At 41.8% G+C, this 15,310-nt stretch overlaps 1 protein-coding gene and 1 long non-coding RNA gene across 2 annotated transcripts in view; one reads left to right on the top strand and one right to left on the bottom strand.

Annotated features, from left to right (window-relative positions):
- The window catches only part of pudp (pseudouridine 5'-phosphatase), a 35,146-nt gene extending 31,727 nt beyond the window's left edge, over positions 1–3,419 (bottom strand). Inside the window, exons 1-2 of the mRNA XM_082523488.1 lie at positions 3,149–3,419; positions 2,450–2,668 (exon numbers count right to left, since the gene is read on the bottom strand). Of these exons, the coding sequence (XP_082379614.1) occupies positions 2,450–2,668; positions 3,149–3,212 (283 nt within the window). The 5' untranslated portion in view covers positions 3,213–3,419. The remainder of the gene's footprint in view (positions 1–2,449; positions 2,669–3,148) is intronic.
- Positions 1–15,310, top strand: part of LOC309700095 — a 436,175-nt gene that overhangs the window by 399,566 nt on the left and 21,299 nt on the right. The window lies entirely within an intron of this gene.

Raw genomic sequence — 15,310 nt, 5'->3', positions numbered from 1 at the left:
CAGGAGTACAACTGGAGTACTACAGGAGTACTACAGGAGTACAACTGGAGTACTACAGGAGTACTACAGGAGTACAACTGGAGTACTACAGGAGTACTACAGGAGTACAACTGGAGTACTACAGGAGTACAACTGGAGTACTACAGGAGTACTACAGGAGTACAACTGGAGTACTAGAGGAGTACTACAGGAGTACCAAACAACACATGGCACAAGAAGACAAATGGTTACCATCCTGGTGGCTCACCTGGTTGATAATCGTGTGTGTATGTTTCAGGGTTTTGTTTTCATATTTGTGCCGCTGCACAGCCTTTGCCTACATTTGCCTACATCTCAGACCCTGCTGAAACAACACTGGGAGTGAGAATGACAACAGGTGAAAGCAGAAATCCAGTACTTATGATCAAGTACCTGTAAGGGATACTTTTATACAGACTTTTATATATGTATTTTATATAAAATACATATATATGTATATATGTATTTCAGAAAGACTGAGGTTCATGTGCAGAAATCCAGACATCTGTGTGCTCTTAAAGGCGTGTAGATCAGAGCCTGACTTTTCTGATGCACGTTATTTTAAAACTCCGCTTTAGTTTTCAGTCAAAACACACACATTACAAATTCAGCTACACTATGATGACTGAGAAACAATCCCCTTGGCTCCAGACGTCTTTATTTTATTGTACGAAACTTGCCCCAAAATTTCATTTGGTTTTGAATAACATTCATCTGGTATGACTTTTCCACACGCGAGATCTGCACAGAGCCGAGGGCTAAGGTATATGGCACACTCTCACAGCTCACTGGAGATCATCTAGGAATGGACCTAATTCCTGGTTTTAATGAGTCGTGCAGTAAACATCATTTCTGTCGTTTGAGTGAGAGCAGTGATTCTCAAACAGTAGGATGAGCCTAAGAGGATCATGCATTTCTCCAAGAAACAATTCAAGTCTTTATATTGTTTAAAAAGAAATATTAAAAGTATGTCCGTGTTTGTAATAACGACTGATCTGATATAATGCATGATCAAACTGCTTTTTGAATATCTCACACAACACAGAACAGGACTTAGTTTGGAGAGAGCTGGTAATGGTTTGTGTCATGTGGGGAACATCCCACTGTGTCTGGTGACATTATTCCTGCAGCAGACGAAAACTGGAATTTGTTGGTGTTGTTACTTCAAATAATGAACGTCGTTTTCTCCCCGTCTCCGACTGCAGGTATGTCAGTAGATTTATAGCATTTGATTGCTGAGCACCAAAACTATTGAAACACTTGTAACCACATAGAAACTTGATACCTAAGCATCCTTGAATGATCCATTACCCGTGTGCTGTTGGCCCTGATTTTAACACATTTTTGTGAGTTAAATAACAAACTGGCATTGTGTTAAATATTTAACTATTCTGAACATGTCCGTTTACATCTGGCTCTATAAACCCTGAAAAAGTGTTGAAACCAACTCTGTGAGAGTTAATTCAACACTGAAACAAAAATGCATTAAAGCTCTTGTGTAACATGGGCAGTGTGATAGGCTCCGGTCTAAGAACACACGGGAGAAGTCATCCACTGGTCAGAGTCTGTTTGGCTGTGATTCAAGCCTCTCGTGCCCAGTAATGGATACCATGTTTAATCCACACAAAGCAGAAAACATGTGATCAAAGTTCTTCTTGTGTCACTGTGGGGTCACATATACAGTTGGCAGACCTAAACTGGAGTCCACTCAAACTAAACTACTTACTGACATGTATAAAAAGCTCCAAGATTAGCAGAGTCCCTGCTGTTCATCCACTCATGAACATCTGTCATGTGTTGACCTGCAGCTGGACTAAGCTCTGCCCACTAAAGCGATGTTTCCCTGTTTAACAATGACCGTCAGCAGCACCAGCCTGTAAGAGCAGACAAGGAGCGTCTGTGAAAGGTTTCACTAAGCCTGTGTTTAGTAGCATTAGCAGCACAAATGAAATCCTGTCTGCAATAATGTAATTATGACACGGCTTTCTGGATGAAATCCAGGGAGTTGTTGGTGTATGTGATTATGAACTGCCAGTGTAATGTAACACAAATGGACACGTGATGGATGCGCGTCTGTGTCTGACTTCTAATGTTCATGCAGGTGTTTACAGGTGTCCAGCAGCTATCACACTGGATGAGAGGAGCCTTCGGTCACAACACTTCCACACACTGGTATGATTCACACACAGAACGAGCAGCACTCCTACGTGAAGATCCACAGCCTACACAATACCCAATGAAAGGCAGTTTAAATTACGTGTGCTTTTACTGTTTGCTATTGTCCCGTTTGGACGCTCAGTTTCCTCCTACAGGAGACAATAAAGTAGCCTTAGCTTAGCACAAACAGCTGCATCTTACTGCTGTTTGTCTGCTCAGAGAAAGCTGGAAAACACAGTAACTGATGTCAAATGTCAGGGTAAGTCAGATTTACCTGGCATGAGTTTAGCAGAGGGAAAGATCTTTTCTTGTATTTGTCTGCTTTCAGCAAGCAGCTCCTCAGCTGTCATGGGGAGCTGCAGCCTATCACGGATCATCTGGGCAGCATCCAGAGCCTTCTTCCCCATCACTGACGTCTTCACGTCCCATGTGTACTGCTTTCCAAACCGGTCACATATTTCCTGGAAGGACACGGTGTAAAGTCGCTCGGTGTCTACAATGAGGAAATAAACAGCTTTTACTTAAATGTCACTGAACATTGTGTTCACCACAAACCTACAGGTACACAAACAAACGAGCACATCTGACCTGATGACATTATCAGTGTTTAACATTCATTAAAACCCATTTAAAACAGGCCAAACGCCGGTATCATCTTAGGCAGAATCATTTGCCAGGTATAAGTAACTTAGTTACAGAGTCTGCGTTTAGTGGTAACACAAGTTTACTTACACTCGTGTAAAGACTGGTTTGTTTTATGGTAAACAAGTTGATAGCACAGACTGGTAGTTTAGATTTGTGCCGAATTCAACATCACATATATAAAAACTTTACACGACACATCAGTAATGTTTTTCCACGGGCTGCGGTGGACCGGGTCTTCACCAGACTCGAACACGACTCGAGTGAATGAATGGATTTCAGCACTTAAAACACAACATCACCAGAAGAAGATAAAAATGCGTTTCAGGACCTAATAACAATCCATCCATGTCAAAAATGACACGGTCCACAGGTTTGTAGCTGCCGTGGGACATGTTTCACTTGTGACGGTAGTTCCGCGTGGCCGGAGCAGGACAACCAAAACTCAGCCAGATGTTCGCGTCACGAAACAAATAGCGGCCAAACGCGCGTTTCCACCAACGTCCCCTCACAGACAGCTGCCACACGGTTCCTTATTGTAAACATCTGGTTATAAATAACAAGCCTTTCTGCATTGCTCTCTAAATAAAATATTCGGTCTTCTCATGAATACTTTTTCGATGACCCAGAGCAATGGATTGTGGGAAATGAAGTCCACACGAACTTTTTACAGCAGGGATGTAAAATTGATGCCAAAATTGGGACACTATGTTAAAAGTGAGGGACTTTTAACTAATATTGACTATATATGAGATTTACAGCTTTTCCCACTGATATAAACCTGCCACGACTCATTCAAAAGTAATAGATAACAGACAGAAATCTTTCTGTTTTTCACTTTTCATCAGTTTGTTATTTTCAGTTTGAGCTCAAACAGCATGGTAACAGACTCCTGTTGGGATTGCACTTCCTTTTATTCTTCTCCCAGACTGAAAGGCGAGTTTCACTCATCCAGCCCGCTTAGAATGAAAGTACGTGCTCAACCCGATATCCTGACACAGTGTGTAATAGACACGCTTGTCCACAGTGTCCGTTCACGCTTTGCCTCTTGAAAACATGAAATGTAGAAGTTGCAGTTTGTTGCAGTAATCTGACCCTGGAGTGTACTAATATGTTTTTGCTCAATACCGACTTCGTGGCTTTAAATATATTATTTCCTCCTGCTGGTAGCGCAACTTCTGCACGCCTGTCCATTTGACACTTCACGGTGGACCGGTGTCACATTTTGCTGTGATACTGGGTTGATGTGGTCCAGTGGCGGAGCGTGGGGGTGGCTTACTGGGCTTAAGCCCGGGTTGTTTTGTCAGAAGCCCGGGGTATTTTGGGGTGTAATTTTTTCATAGTTAGATGTCTGGCTGACAACTGTATAAAACAAAAAGTACACACAATAGTCGAAGCACATAGTGCACACTGTGGGAATTTACGACTGTGCGTGAATCCCCCCTGATATTGGTATGATCCGAGCTCAGGCACTAAGCGACTGAGCGAGGGGGCGGGGCAGCTGCTGCCTGTGAGTGCGCTGTTGGAGGTTGGAGAAACGGAGCCAGCCATACTAAGGAGAGCTTAAGTTTGACCAGGTACCAAAGCAAATCATTCGTACTGTACAAATAATGTAAATATGACGGTGCATCACGAAAGATATCAAACTGATCACTTGACCAATATTACGTTACTTGCTCTTCAAGTGACTCAACAAATGGCGAAATGAAAAGCCGAACAACAACAATGCTGTTTCTTTGGAGAGTCTCAGCTTACATGTGTGTATTCACAGCTGAAACCAGATATTTACACTTTATGGAAAACACAAGAACATTTTTTTACTGTACAACGTCATTTAGAGTAAACTTGTTTTGTTTTGGATAAATATTGAAATATCTTTTGAATTAGTTAAATGTCAGAATAAAGAGAGACAGAGCTTCTATTTATCATCACTTTCATCAAATTTAGGAGCACATGTACACTAAGTTTATTGTTAATTAATAAGAAACTCCAGACGATTCCATTCTGAGCTGAAGAAGCTTCTGATTGGTTCGTAGAGTCCATGTGAGTAAACTGGTGGCACAGCTGTGGATGCATATAAGGCAAAACACAGAGCCTGTTTCTGTGACATGGGAACATCAAGAGATGTCAACCAAAACACCAGGAACAGAACTGTGGAGCTCCATAAGTGTGGCTCAGTTTGAATACAATTTGGTGCCATTTACAATTAAAAAAACACAGACAGTTTCTCTCTTTACTCTTAAAGTTAACAAATATGTTTTTTTATATTTATCAATCTAAAAAAAATAAACTTTTAGTCTGATTTGATGTTACAATTAAAAAAGTGTTTTTATCTGAAGAGTAAATATCTGGTTTCAACTGTATATTTGATGATTGTCAGCACAAAGAGAGAGAGAGAGGAACAGAGAGGGAGATGGAGAATGAGGACAGAACAGATGAACAAGAGCAGGTGAGACTCACATGTTAGTCAAATGGTTGTTTACCAAAAGTATCACCGTATCATAGGTCCTCATGTATCTCGGGTTTCTTTTTAGGTTTGTTACTTTTCAAATTCTACATTTATTAAGTTTTGCAGCTTGTTTGCACAACAAGGCTAAATAATTATATAAACTTTTCTCAATCTAAACAGAGTTCTTTGGTAGAATTAAAAAATAAGTGTAGTGCAGGTCTATGATGATTTTTAGTGCTGCTATCATCTAGTTCTGATTCTGGTTCTGTCTTGGTTAAGTCCTCAGTAGTCCTGATTTTGAACTGTTGTAGTCCTGTTTTAATTCTGGATCAGTTCTGGGTCTGGTTGAATTGGGGATTAGTCCTCGTGTCTTGATATAGCCCTGACCTTGTTCTGCCTCGCTGCTTAATTAAAAAACTAGTTTAAGGTGTCCTGCACATGTGATATTTATTTTTCCCTAACTCAAAACAGAGCCTATTAATTTTTCAGTCATTTCTAAACACCCCCCCCCCCCCCCCCCAAAAAAAAAAAAATAAAATAAAGAATCCCACATGCATACTACCCTTTAGGGCTAAGCCCCGGGTGTTTCAAATGTCTGGCTCCGCCTCTGATGTGGTCCACCAGGTAAAAAGAGTTTGACTTCACTGTGTTCCTGTTCCCTCAGAAGTCACGTGTCTGAACTCAGAACTGACATCACTTCTGAGTGAAGCGTGCTCCAATCATAAGGACTGAAAGGAAAACGGGATTTATTTTGCTTCCTTGCGAGGTAGAGTCATTCATGCATCACTAGCAATACCGAGCAATTCAGCACAGTACTTGTTTTTTGTGCTTAAAACCTCGGCTGCAGACCAATCATAGAAAGAGCCTGATCCATGCATAGTTTATTTAGTGTGTCAGGAAGACACCACAGAGGCACAACAGATTAAACGTTGTACAGTTACTGTTTACTTCCTGCCTTCTTGGATTGCTAACTTGGAGTTTTTGAGGCTGCCCCAATTTTCCGAGTTGGAAATCAGACAATCCCGTTTAAAATGCCGACTTTCAGCTTAATCTGGAACGCTTTCCTCACTGATCTGACTGAATGCAACAGATTTCCCCACTGATTGTGAGGCTCATGCTCAGTTTTTTTTGTGTAATGTATAAAAAATAACAACTATGACTAAGAAAACAACAGAAATAATAAGATTTTATTACTGCCTGTGTTGGAGGCTCCTTCTGGATCAGAGGTTTGACATTGGCTGTATCCCATTTCAATTCAATTCAATTCAATTTTATTTATATAGCGCCAAATCACAACATAAGTCGCCTCAAGGCGCTTCATAGATACAGAGAAAAACCCAACAATCATATGACCCCCTATGAGCAGCACTTTGGCAACAGTGGGAAGGAAAAACTCCCTTTTAACAGGAAGAAACCTCCAGCAGAACCAGGCTCAGGGAGGGGCGGGGCCATCTGCTGTGATTGGTTGGGGTGAGAGAAGGAAGACAGGATAAAGACATGCTGTGGAAGAGAGACAGAGGTTAATAACAGATATGATTCAATGCAGAGAGGTCTGTTAATACATAGTGAGTGAGAAAGGTGACTGGAAAGGAAAAACTCAATGCATCATGGGAATCCCCGGCAGCCTACGTCTATTGCAGCATAACTAAGGGAGGATTCAGGGTCACCTTGTCCAGCCCTAACTATATGCTTTAGCAAAAAGGAAAGTTTGAAGCCTAATCTTGAAAGTAGAGATAGTGTCTGTCTCCTGAATCCAAACTGGAAGCTGGTTCCACAGAAGAGGGGCCTGAAAACTGAAGGCTCTGCCTCCCATTCTACTTTTAAATACTCTAGGAACAACAAGTAGGCCTGCAGAGCGAGAGCGAAGTGCTCTAATAGGGTGATATGGTACTACAAGGTCATTAAGATAAGATGGGGCCTGATTATTTAAGACCTTGTATGTGAGGAGCAGGATTTTGAATTCTGGATTTAACAGGAAGCCAAAACAGGAGAAATCTGCTCTCTCTTTCTAGTCCCTGTCAGGGTGTCTCACCTGCTCTTGTTCAGGCTCTGCAGCCTTAAAGGCCGCATTTTAAGTCCGATTACATCACAGCGAAGCGACGAAGGCTGTCCCAATTCGAAGGCTGCTCGAAATGCGGCCCTCAAATGCGTCCTTCATTTCCCTGGATTTTAAGGCTGTGGCAGTGTAGACTTCGTGGCCCAACATATCCCAGAATGCATAGCCTGGCGGTGGGTGTGGATAAATTTGCCGGAAAAAAAAACGGCGGATGAGGGGCCCCCGAAGAGTAAACTTTAAGTAAGTACTGAATATTATGTCACTTATTTATGTGCAAATGTTTAATAATGAAGAACATTAAACATTACTGTTGGCCACATGTCGGCAAAGTTATGTGACATTAGTGACGTTTGTACTAACTTGGTTTTAAAGCCTTTACTTTAAAATATACGCCGATCAATAGCTGAGCTTAATCTTACAGAGAATGATCAAAGCTCATGTAGAAACAAACAAATGAACAAAAGATTTTCTCCTTCATTTCTGTCACACAAAGCTGTATGACACGTTTCCAGCTGTTAGTATCATGGTTGCTAGGCAACCTGGGCAGCGCAACGGAGGCTAGACCGTCCCACTTCACAAGCCTCGCACTTCCGGCCTTAGCGGTCTTTGAGTACGCGGCCCTTGTGGGCCATTAAGGCTGCAGACCCTGAATTGGGATACAGCCAGACTCTCCTACCTGAGTTACCTCACTGAGCCACCTCGTCCCCAGACTCAGCTACATCTACAAAGGGCGTGTCAGTGGGACTCAGGAAATGCTCAGTACTGCTCAGTATTCCTTCCAGCCTCCACCTACATCCCCAGTCGAGATCATATGGAGTCATATGCACAATGTAAGTACAAGCTGTCATTGTCCATATCAGTATGTAAACAATGTGGGAAGAAAACTGCTTCCCCTTTCCAAGTTCCTTGCCTGGTTTTCCAGAACCTTTAAGGTCCTTGCTTTATGGTAACAAAGAACTCCTCTTAAGCTCCAGGTTTCTGCTTCAGCTCCTGTCACATCTGCGCTCCGCTTTACGCGACAGTACATCTCGGCTAGTTCTTCAATCATTCACCTGTGGCCCAAAGTTGCCATTGGGCCAAGTGTGCTTTGGAGCCCCTGATGCTCAAGCACAGTGTTTGTTATGAACTCTGTTTAGTACAGAAATCCAGCTGAACAGCACTCAGGTGCAGACTGAGAAGGCCATTACCTGTTTCCCCAGGTTTCACTGTCACTGCTAGCATAACTGTTTAAGTTCCCCCACATGGAGTGGGACCTCCCACCAAGTCCTTAAGCCACTGTAGGCAGCAAGGCTTCTTTAGACATGACACCTCAGAAGATATTCAATTCAATTCAACGTTAGAGGTTCACAACAGTAGTTGAACATCAATAGCTGAAAATACTCGCCCAATGGTCACGTGACCAACAGCTTCTTTCACATAGTCGTGCTCTCTGTCATAGGTAAAGGTGTAAAAGTCACTAAAGGTCCATTGCAGGGATTAACTTAAATACCCTGACTTACACCTGATATGATGCTCTTTAACATGATGAATCACAACTGTTTCTATTAAGTAAGAATTCAGCCTTACATGTCAGCGTTTCACAAAGAAGGACTGCTGCAAATTACTGACAAAAGGCTGTTCGCTGCAGTGTTACCAGCACTGCCACATCGTTCGCAATAATTGGAAGCTCTGCATTAACAGAGTTTGTCTTGTTAGTGTGAAAGAGACGGCAGGGAAATGAGATAACTCTGTAACCTGGGTGATCTAATGAGTCTGTGGATTTCCGGTCTAACTGGGGGATGGTGAGAGTGAAATGAGAATCGGGGTCTTGTTGCGTGTGCTTTGTGCCAAACTGCACAGTTAGGGGAATCGGTCAAAACGACCCAGAGCTAGGAATGTCGTGTAGGAGCGCGACCCGTGTGTTCATCTGGAGGAGCGCTAAAGAAAAGTACAATTTCATGATAAAACTTTTTTTTTTAAAATGTAAATATAACGACACCAGCAAAACAAAGAAGTTGAGTATTTTTATTTTCTTGCAGCGAGAGCGTGAGCAGAGGAAACAGCACAGAAAAACAGGATAAGCCTGATGATGCTTCCAATCCCACAAATCAATCCAACAACACGAAGATGACAGTCTGAGAGAAGTAGCGGAAGATTGCTATGAAGCTAGCCTGGAGCGACACTTTGCTGTCTGACTGAAACACCGTGTCTGTAGATATAAATAGTGGAGTGGTAAAATCACAGCCAGAAACACAGTTACTTAGTTTTCTCATCTCTCTCTGGAGTGAGACTGCTGCAGAGACTCTGCTACAATTAGACTGAGAGATGCTTGTATCCACTGTTTTATGATTAAAGAGAAAACCGTCGTTCTGGCTTTAATTATAACTTCCACATAAACACTCAGGACTGCCCAGCTGTTATATGATGGGTGATACACTGTTTACTTAATTCAATTAAAATGGGTCGCGATTGACCTCTACGACCATAAAGCATCATTTCTGTTGTTCTCACACTATCATATACACTAAATATCCTGTGCATGTGCATGATGCAATAACAGGGCAGCCCCGTCCTCTAAAAACTGTTTCATATTCAACTACATATACAAATACAAGTACATTATCATGCTGTAATTCTCTCATTATAGTTTGGAAGTATCTTCCATCCAAGGAAATACCTCTTAGATTTTTTTTAACAGAATTCCACATTTGAAGAGACATAAAGTGATTCAATACTCTACTTTAAACTTTTGTGTTTTTCTCTCTTTATGTTGTTTTTTTTTTAAATTTGAGTTTAAATTTCAAAGGTTGTACCTTTTGAGACGTGTTGGTTGCACTTCCACTTGGTGGTTAGTTAGTGTTTCCATGCAAACTATGGGTGACAGCAGCAATCACAAGGAGGTTCTCTTTTCATCCAGTGGCAGCCAACAACTGCCCAGAGATGCCAAACCAGTCTTTTGTTTTGTGTGTGTCACGGTTCTGGGTCAGTTTCGACCCAGTATTTTGAGTTTTGATTGATTACTTTATTTTTGAATGTTTGTTGTGGTTTTGGGCGCTATGAGTATTATTATTAGAATTCTATGTTTCTGTTTATTCATGTTTAAGGATTTGTTCTCGGTTGTATCTCACGTTTAGTTTAGTTCAGGTTCCATGTGTCATTCTGTCTGTCTCAGTGTCAGGTCTGCGTCTTGGTGTAGTGTTCTCGTTTCCTGTTTTATTGTGAAGGTCTGCGTCTCATGTGAGTGTGTTCAGTTTTGCTTCTGTCTCGTCTTGTTGATTAATCCCAGCTGTGTGTAATTCCCCTGTGTTTCTCTGTGTGTATTTAAGTCGTGTCCTCTGTCATTGTAGTTGCTGGTCCGTCTGTGTTTCCACCATGTTTCATCTGTGTGTTTCCCTGCAGTCAACCATCATCTGTTTCCGCCCGCTCTCATTCATGTCCAGGTTCGTGTTCTGTAGTTAGTTTGTTCCCAGTTTAGTTTAGTCTTTGCTCCGTTCGCCGTTTGGCCATTTCCTTTTTGTGTTTAATAAACCACCCTCACACCTGTACAAGTGCCTGCATTTGGATCCTCCTTTATTTTCCACACGGCTCATCTCACTCGCCGTGACAGTGTGACTGAGGCCTAAGAGCATTTAGGTTCTGTGACAAAAGAAACTGTAATCAGTTCCAGTTACTGAGGAAAGATACTTACTGTCATAAAATTACAAAGTCCAGAAAAGAACAAAAACAAATCTAACGTACAGTAAAGCCATTCCACAGTTCAAATAGTTCCCACCGTCTTTTCTAGATGCCCCAAAACACCACAGTGGACCCCAGCACTGGCAGTGTGACCCTGGATTCACTGTGTGCGACCATGTAGAAATGGGACATTTAACCAGTGATGGGAATAACGGCGTTTCAAGTAACGGGGTAATAGGCGTTACTTTTTTCAGTAACGAGTAATCTAACTAATTACTATTCCTATCGTTACAACGCCGTTACAGTTACTAACAAGGAAATGGTCCGCAACTATTTTTCAACAAACAGACGGTTGAAGCTGTGTTCAGTTTACCGAATCTTATATCAGCTGCAGGAAGTAGCTGTAAGTAATCTGGACGCTGCAGCTTTAAGCAGCTGTGCTCCCGTGGACGGTGATCACGATCACTGTCTAGCACAACACCTGGAGCTCAGGGGCAAAACAATCGCACGAGTGCTGCTGTTTGACTGAGGAAGAATAAAGTAGTCGTGGTAAGACAATCACATGACCACTTAAAGACAAAGCAAAAAGGTGACATATACCAGTTTATAAACTGTGTTGATCGGCCAGTAAAACCAGAGTCATGATAAACAAGATATACGGCTGTTTTTCCTCAATAGCTTCGTCACGTTTACTGTCTAAGGACAGCAGCAAGACCTCTCTGCTTATGACCAAACAACAAACAAAAACCAGCCCTTTAATGTTGGCAGCCATTCCCCAACTCACTGTGAATGGGACTCATGGACGTTCATCAGCGGCTGTTGATCAATGGTCATGACAGTTTGCATAATTATGATGAAGGTGACCTCCCAGCCCATTGTTGCTTCAGTGGGCTGGTTTCAGTCATTATACAAATGTCCTGTTTATAAGATTGAAACCTGCAGACGGCTGAGACTGAAGACGTCACCTGATGATGACGAAACGTTGAACAGAATCTACTTTTGGAGATTTACTTACCTGGATGATTGAGAATGCATCAAGACGTTTGGAGTGTGTAGTTAATGTGCTGTCTTGTGTAGTTAGTGTGTACTGTTGTGGATAGTGTTGTGTTGTGTGTCAGAACAATGAGGCGACTGCTGTCTCCAGGTAGAAACAGGAGCGACACACCTGCTGCTGTCAGACCTGCAGGTATCAGGCTGTGATGTTTCCTTTATATTGGACAGAAATATTTGCAGTGGCACAAATAATTTGTAGCATCTTATTGAAGAACAGCTGATGGTTCTGTAAACAGTTTGAAGTGGTTATTAAAAAAGGGTAAAAGGTAAATGGCTGCAAATAACTTTGTTTATAAAACTTGTGCATATGATTTTAAAAGTGACAATTTATATTTTCATTTAAAGTTATGAAATATGATTCAATAAACATGTTTGTGGTTGTTACAGTAAAAAATATAACTTTTTCTACTCTGATTTTATGTTTTTTGTCTGATTTTAGATCAGTTGTGTTAATACAGTTTGTCAAAATGAAAACATGACTGTAAATTCAGACACGTGAGGCTGTGCTGAAAAGAATGAGACCAAACAAGGCAAAGGAAATCGCGTTTAAAGGTGAAATGTGGAGGAAACATCAGAAGTAGTCAAAAATGGACAATTATAACCTGGACCCCAGAGGGTTCAACGTTTTTTTAAAGTAACATAATAGTTACTTTTCAAGTAATTAATTACTTTTAGAATCTTGTAACTCAGTTACTAACTCAGTTACTTTTTTGAGGAAGTAACTAGTAATTATAATTAATTACTTTTTCAAAGTAACTTGCCCAACACTACATTTAAATGAAGCGATTATACTTGTATCTCCCAGGTTTGGTGCCTGTACACTGGGCTTTCCCCAGTGGATGAAAGGGTCGCATCCTGGTCATTTGTGGATATAGAAGCAGAATCACAGTTTCCTGTTTCCAGCCTTCTTGGAGTCCCTGATGGACGTCTTTGAATGTGCTGCTGTGGTCCCCGTTGTTCTCAGCAGGACAATCGAGGCTTCATGTTGCGGCGAGTGTTAAGGACTTTAATGGGACACAGACCAGGTAAGGTGCAATGTTCACGAGTGCAAAATGAGTGCCACGCTAGACATACAGCACACGTCCATGCAATAGTAAAACTTGTCCCACATGTTTGTGAGCATGTCTGTGGTCACGGATGTTTTTACGCGATTTTGCAGTTCATCCACAGTAGTTGGAGAGTCACAGAAAGTCCTTTACGAACCCATGATAAGGAAACATTACAAACAGTATCTGGTGACCTTGTTGAAATGCCTCAGGTCTCCTGCTGCCAATCCAACGTTGTGGCAGCTCATTGTTAAGGAGTTAAGGAAAATGTTGACACTGAAAGCTAAGATATTCATTTACAGTACAGGTAGAACTGTGCAAAACACTGAGTTTATTTCATGATTATTTTTAGTTTGATCTTAACAGCTTCTTTGTCACATTAAAAAAAAAAGAATCATTTTGTTTCTGTGACATCTAATTAGCACAATGAAATGTTCCTTCTACAAAATCAGCAGTTAAAATGGATAAGATTCTTTTGAAAGCATTAAGCATTAAGATGATGACCCACATGCAGACACAGAAAACTGACTGAATGAAGCCTTCATTTCACCCCATAGAAAGTTCACAGTAGGAAGTTCAACAGGACAATAAACAGAACCCTAAGCTGACTGGAAAACCACAGAATAACACTAAGACAAAGATTTAAGGGAAAGACGGGATATTTATTCACATGGAGATAATAATAATAATGGATTGCATTTATATAGCGCTTTTCAGGCCCCTCAAAGCGCTTTACAATGCCACTATTCATTCACTCTCACACACTGGTGGAGGCAGCTACAGGTGTAGCCACAGCTGCCCTGGGGCAGACTGACAGAGGCGAGGCTGCCATATCGCGCCATCGGCCCCTCTGGCCAACACCAGTGAAGCGTGTTGGCCAAGGACACAACGGCCAAGACTGTCCGAGCCGGGGCTCGAACCGGTAACCTTCCAATTACAAGACGAACACCCAACTCTTGAGCCAGGATCGCCCTTGTGTAGTAGAAGTGAAGTGGGACCAGAAGGACAATGATACACATCTGTAGACAATCAAGACAACGAGAGAAGAGGAGCTAAGTAAAACTAAACACAAGACACAGGAGACAAATAATGACCAAACTCAAACAGGAAGCACTGAGAATGAAACGCAGACACGTGACTCAAACTGACATGGAGTGAAAGGACCAGGACAGGTCGTGCTTTTATCCTTAAGCCTTTTTAGTGCAATATGATTGCTGTTAACGATGATAGTTGTTTTGAATGCACTAAATCAATACCCTGAATGGACGTTATTTATATCCACAAGGCGTGAACAGGAGTGACCATCAGGGCCTTATGCAGCTCGTCCAACGCGCCCAGGATACCTGACACTGAGGATCAACGGTCACTCAAAGCTGGCTGGAGCCTATCCCAGCCACCATAGGACATGAGGCGGGGTCTGCCCTGGACAGGCCGCTAGTCTGTCAAAGGTGTACCCCACCAGGCAGACAACCTTTTGCGTTCACTTTCACTCCTATGAACAATTTAGATTCACCAGTTAACCTAGTTAACCAGTTAATCCCACTAACTGCAGGTGTTTGGACTGTAGAGACAACCCATGCAGACAGTTTATGTCATTATGAGAAAAAAAAGTCTGCACAGGCAAACCATAACAACACGACTGCAAAAACACAAACTCCAGAATATTCCACCTAACCAGGCTCAGTTTCAGTGGGTTGTGCTTCCATATACTCACTGCACTGTACCTACATCGTGCTGTGTTTGCAGTATGGACTGGACTAGAGTTGGTGGTCAAGGTAATTTATCTGCAATGGCATTTGTACAAAGAATATATTATTAACCTGTTTTCTTTGCTGACAGGAAAGATGGGGAGAGAGGGTAGTGTGACATGCACAGGCACCTAATTGGTTGCAACGAAACCAGAGCACATTGCTTTTTAATGCAGCGTGCTGTGCAACCATTCAGCTGAGCATTCATCTGACATGCTCCAAGTTGTGTTATTTTTATCACAACCTCTGCACACAGTGGGGGGCACCTTTTGAACATCGTATTTAAAATTAGGATAGCAGCAGAATTATTAAATAAATTAAACACTGTTAATAATATTGGATCATTTGCAACAGCTAAAATGAACCATTCTAACCATTAAAAGGAGGAAATAGTACATGAATAAACTAAATTTGACAGGAACTCGGGGAGTGAGGTCCTCCACCAAAGCCAGTGCTCCATTTTGCAGTTTTAGGGTAGGGGATCTTT

The sequence above is a fragment of the Aulonocara stuartgranti genome (assembly GCF_965226115.1).
Source record: "Aulonocara stuartgranti genome assembly, chromosome: 23".
Lineage (NCBI taxonomy): Eukaryota > Metazoa > Chordata > Actinopteri > Cichliformes > Cichlidae > Aulonocara > Aulonocara stuartgranti.
This window is presented reverse-complemented; position numbering and strand designations above follow the sequence as displayed.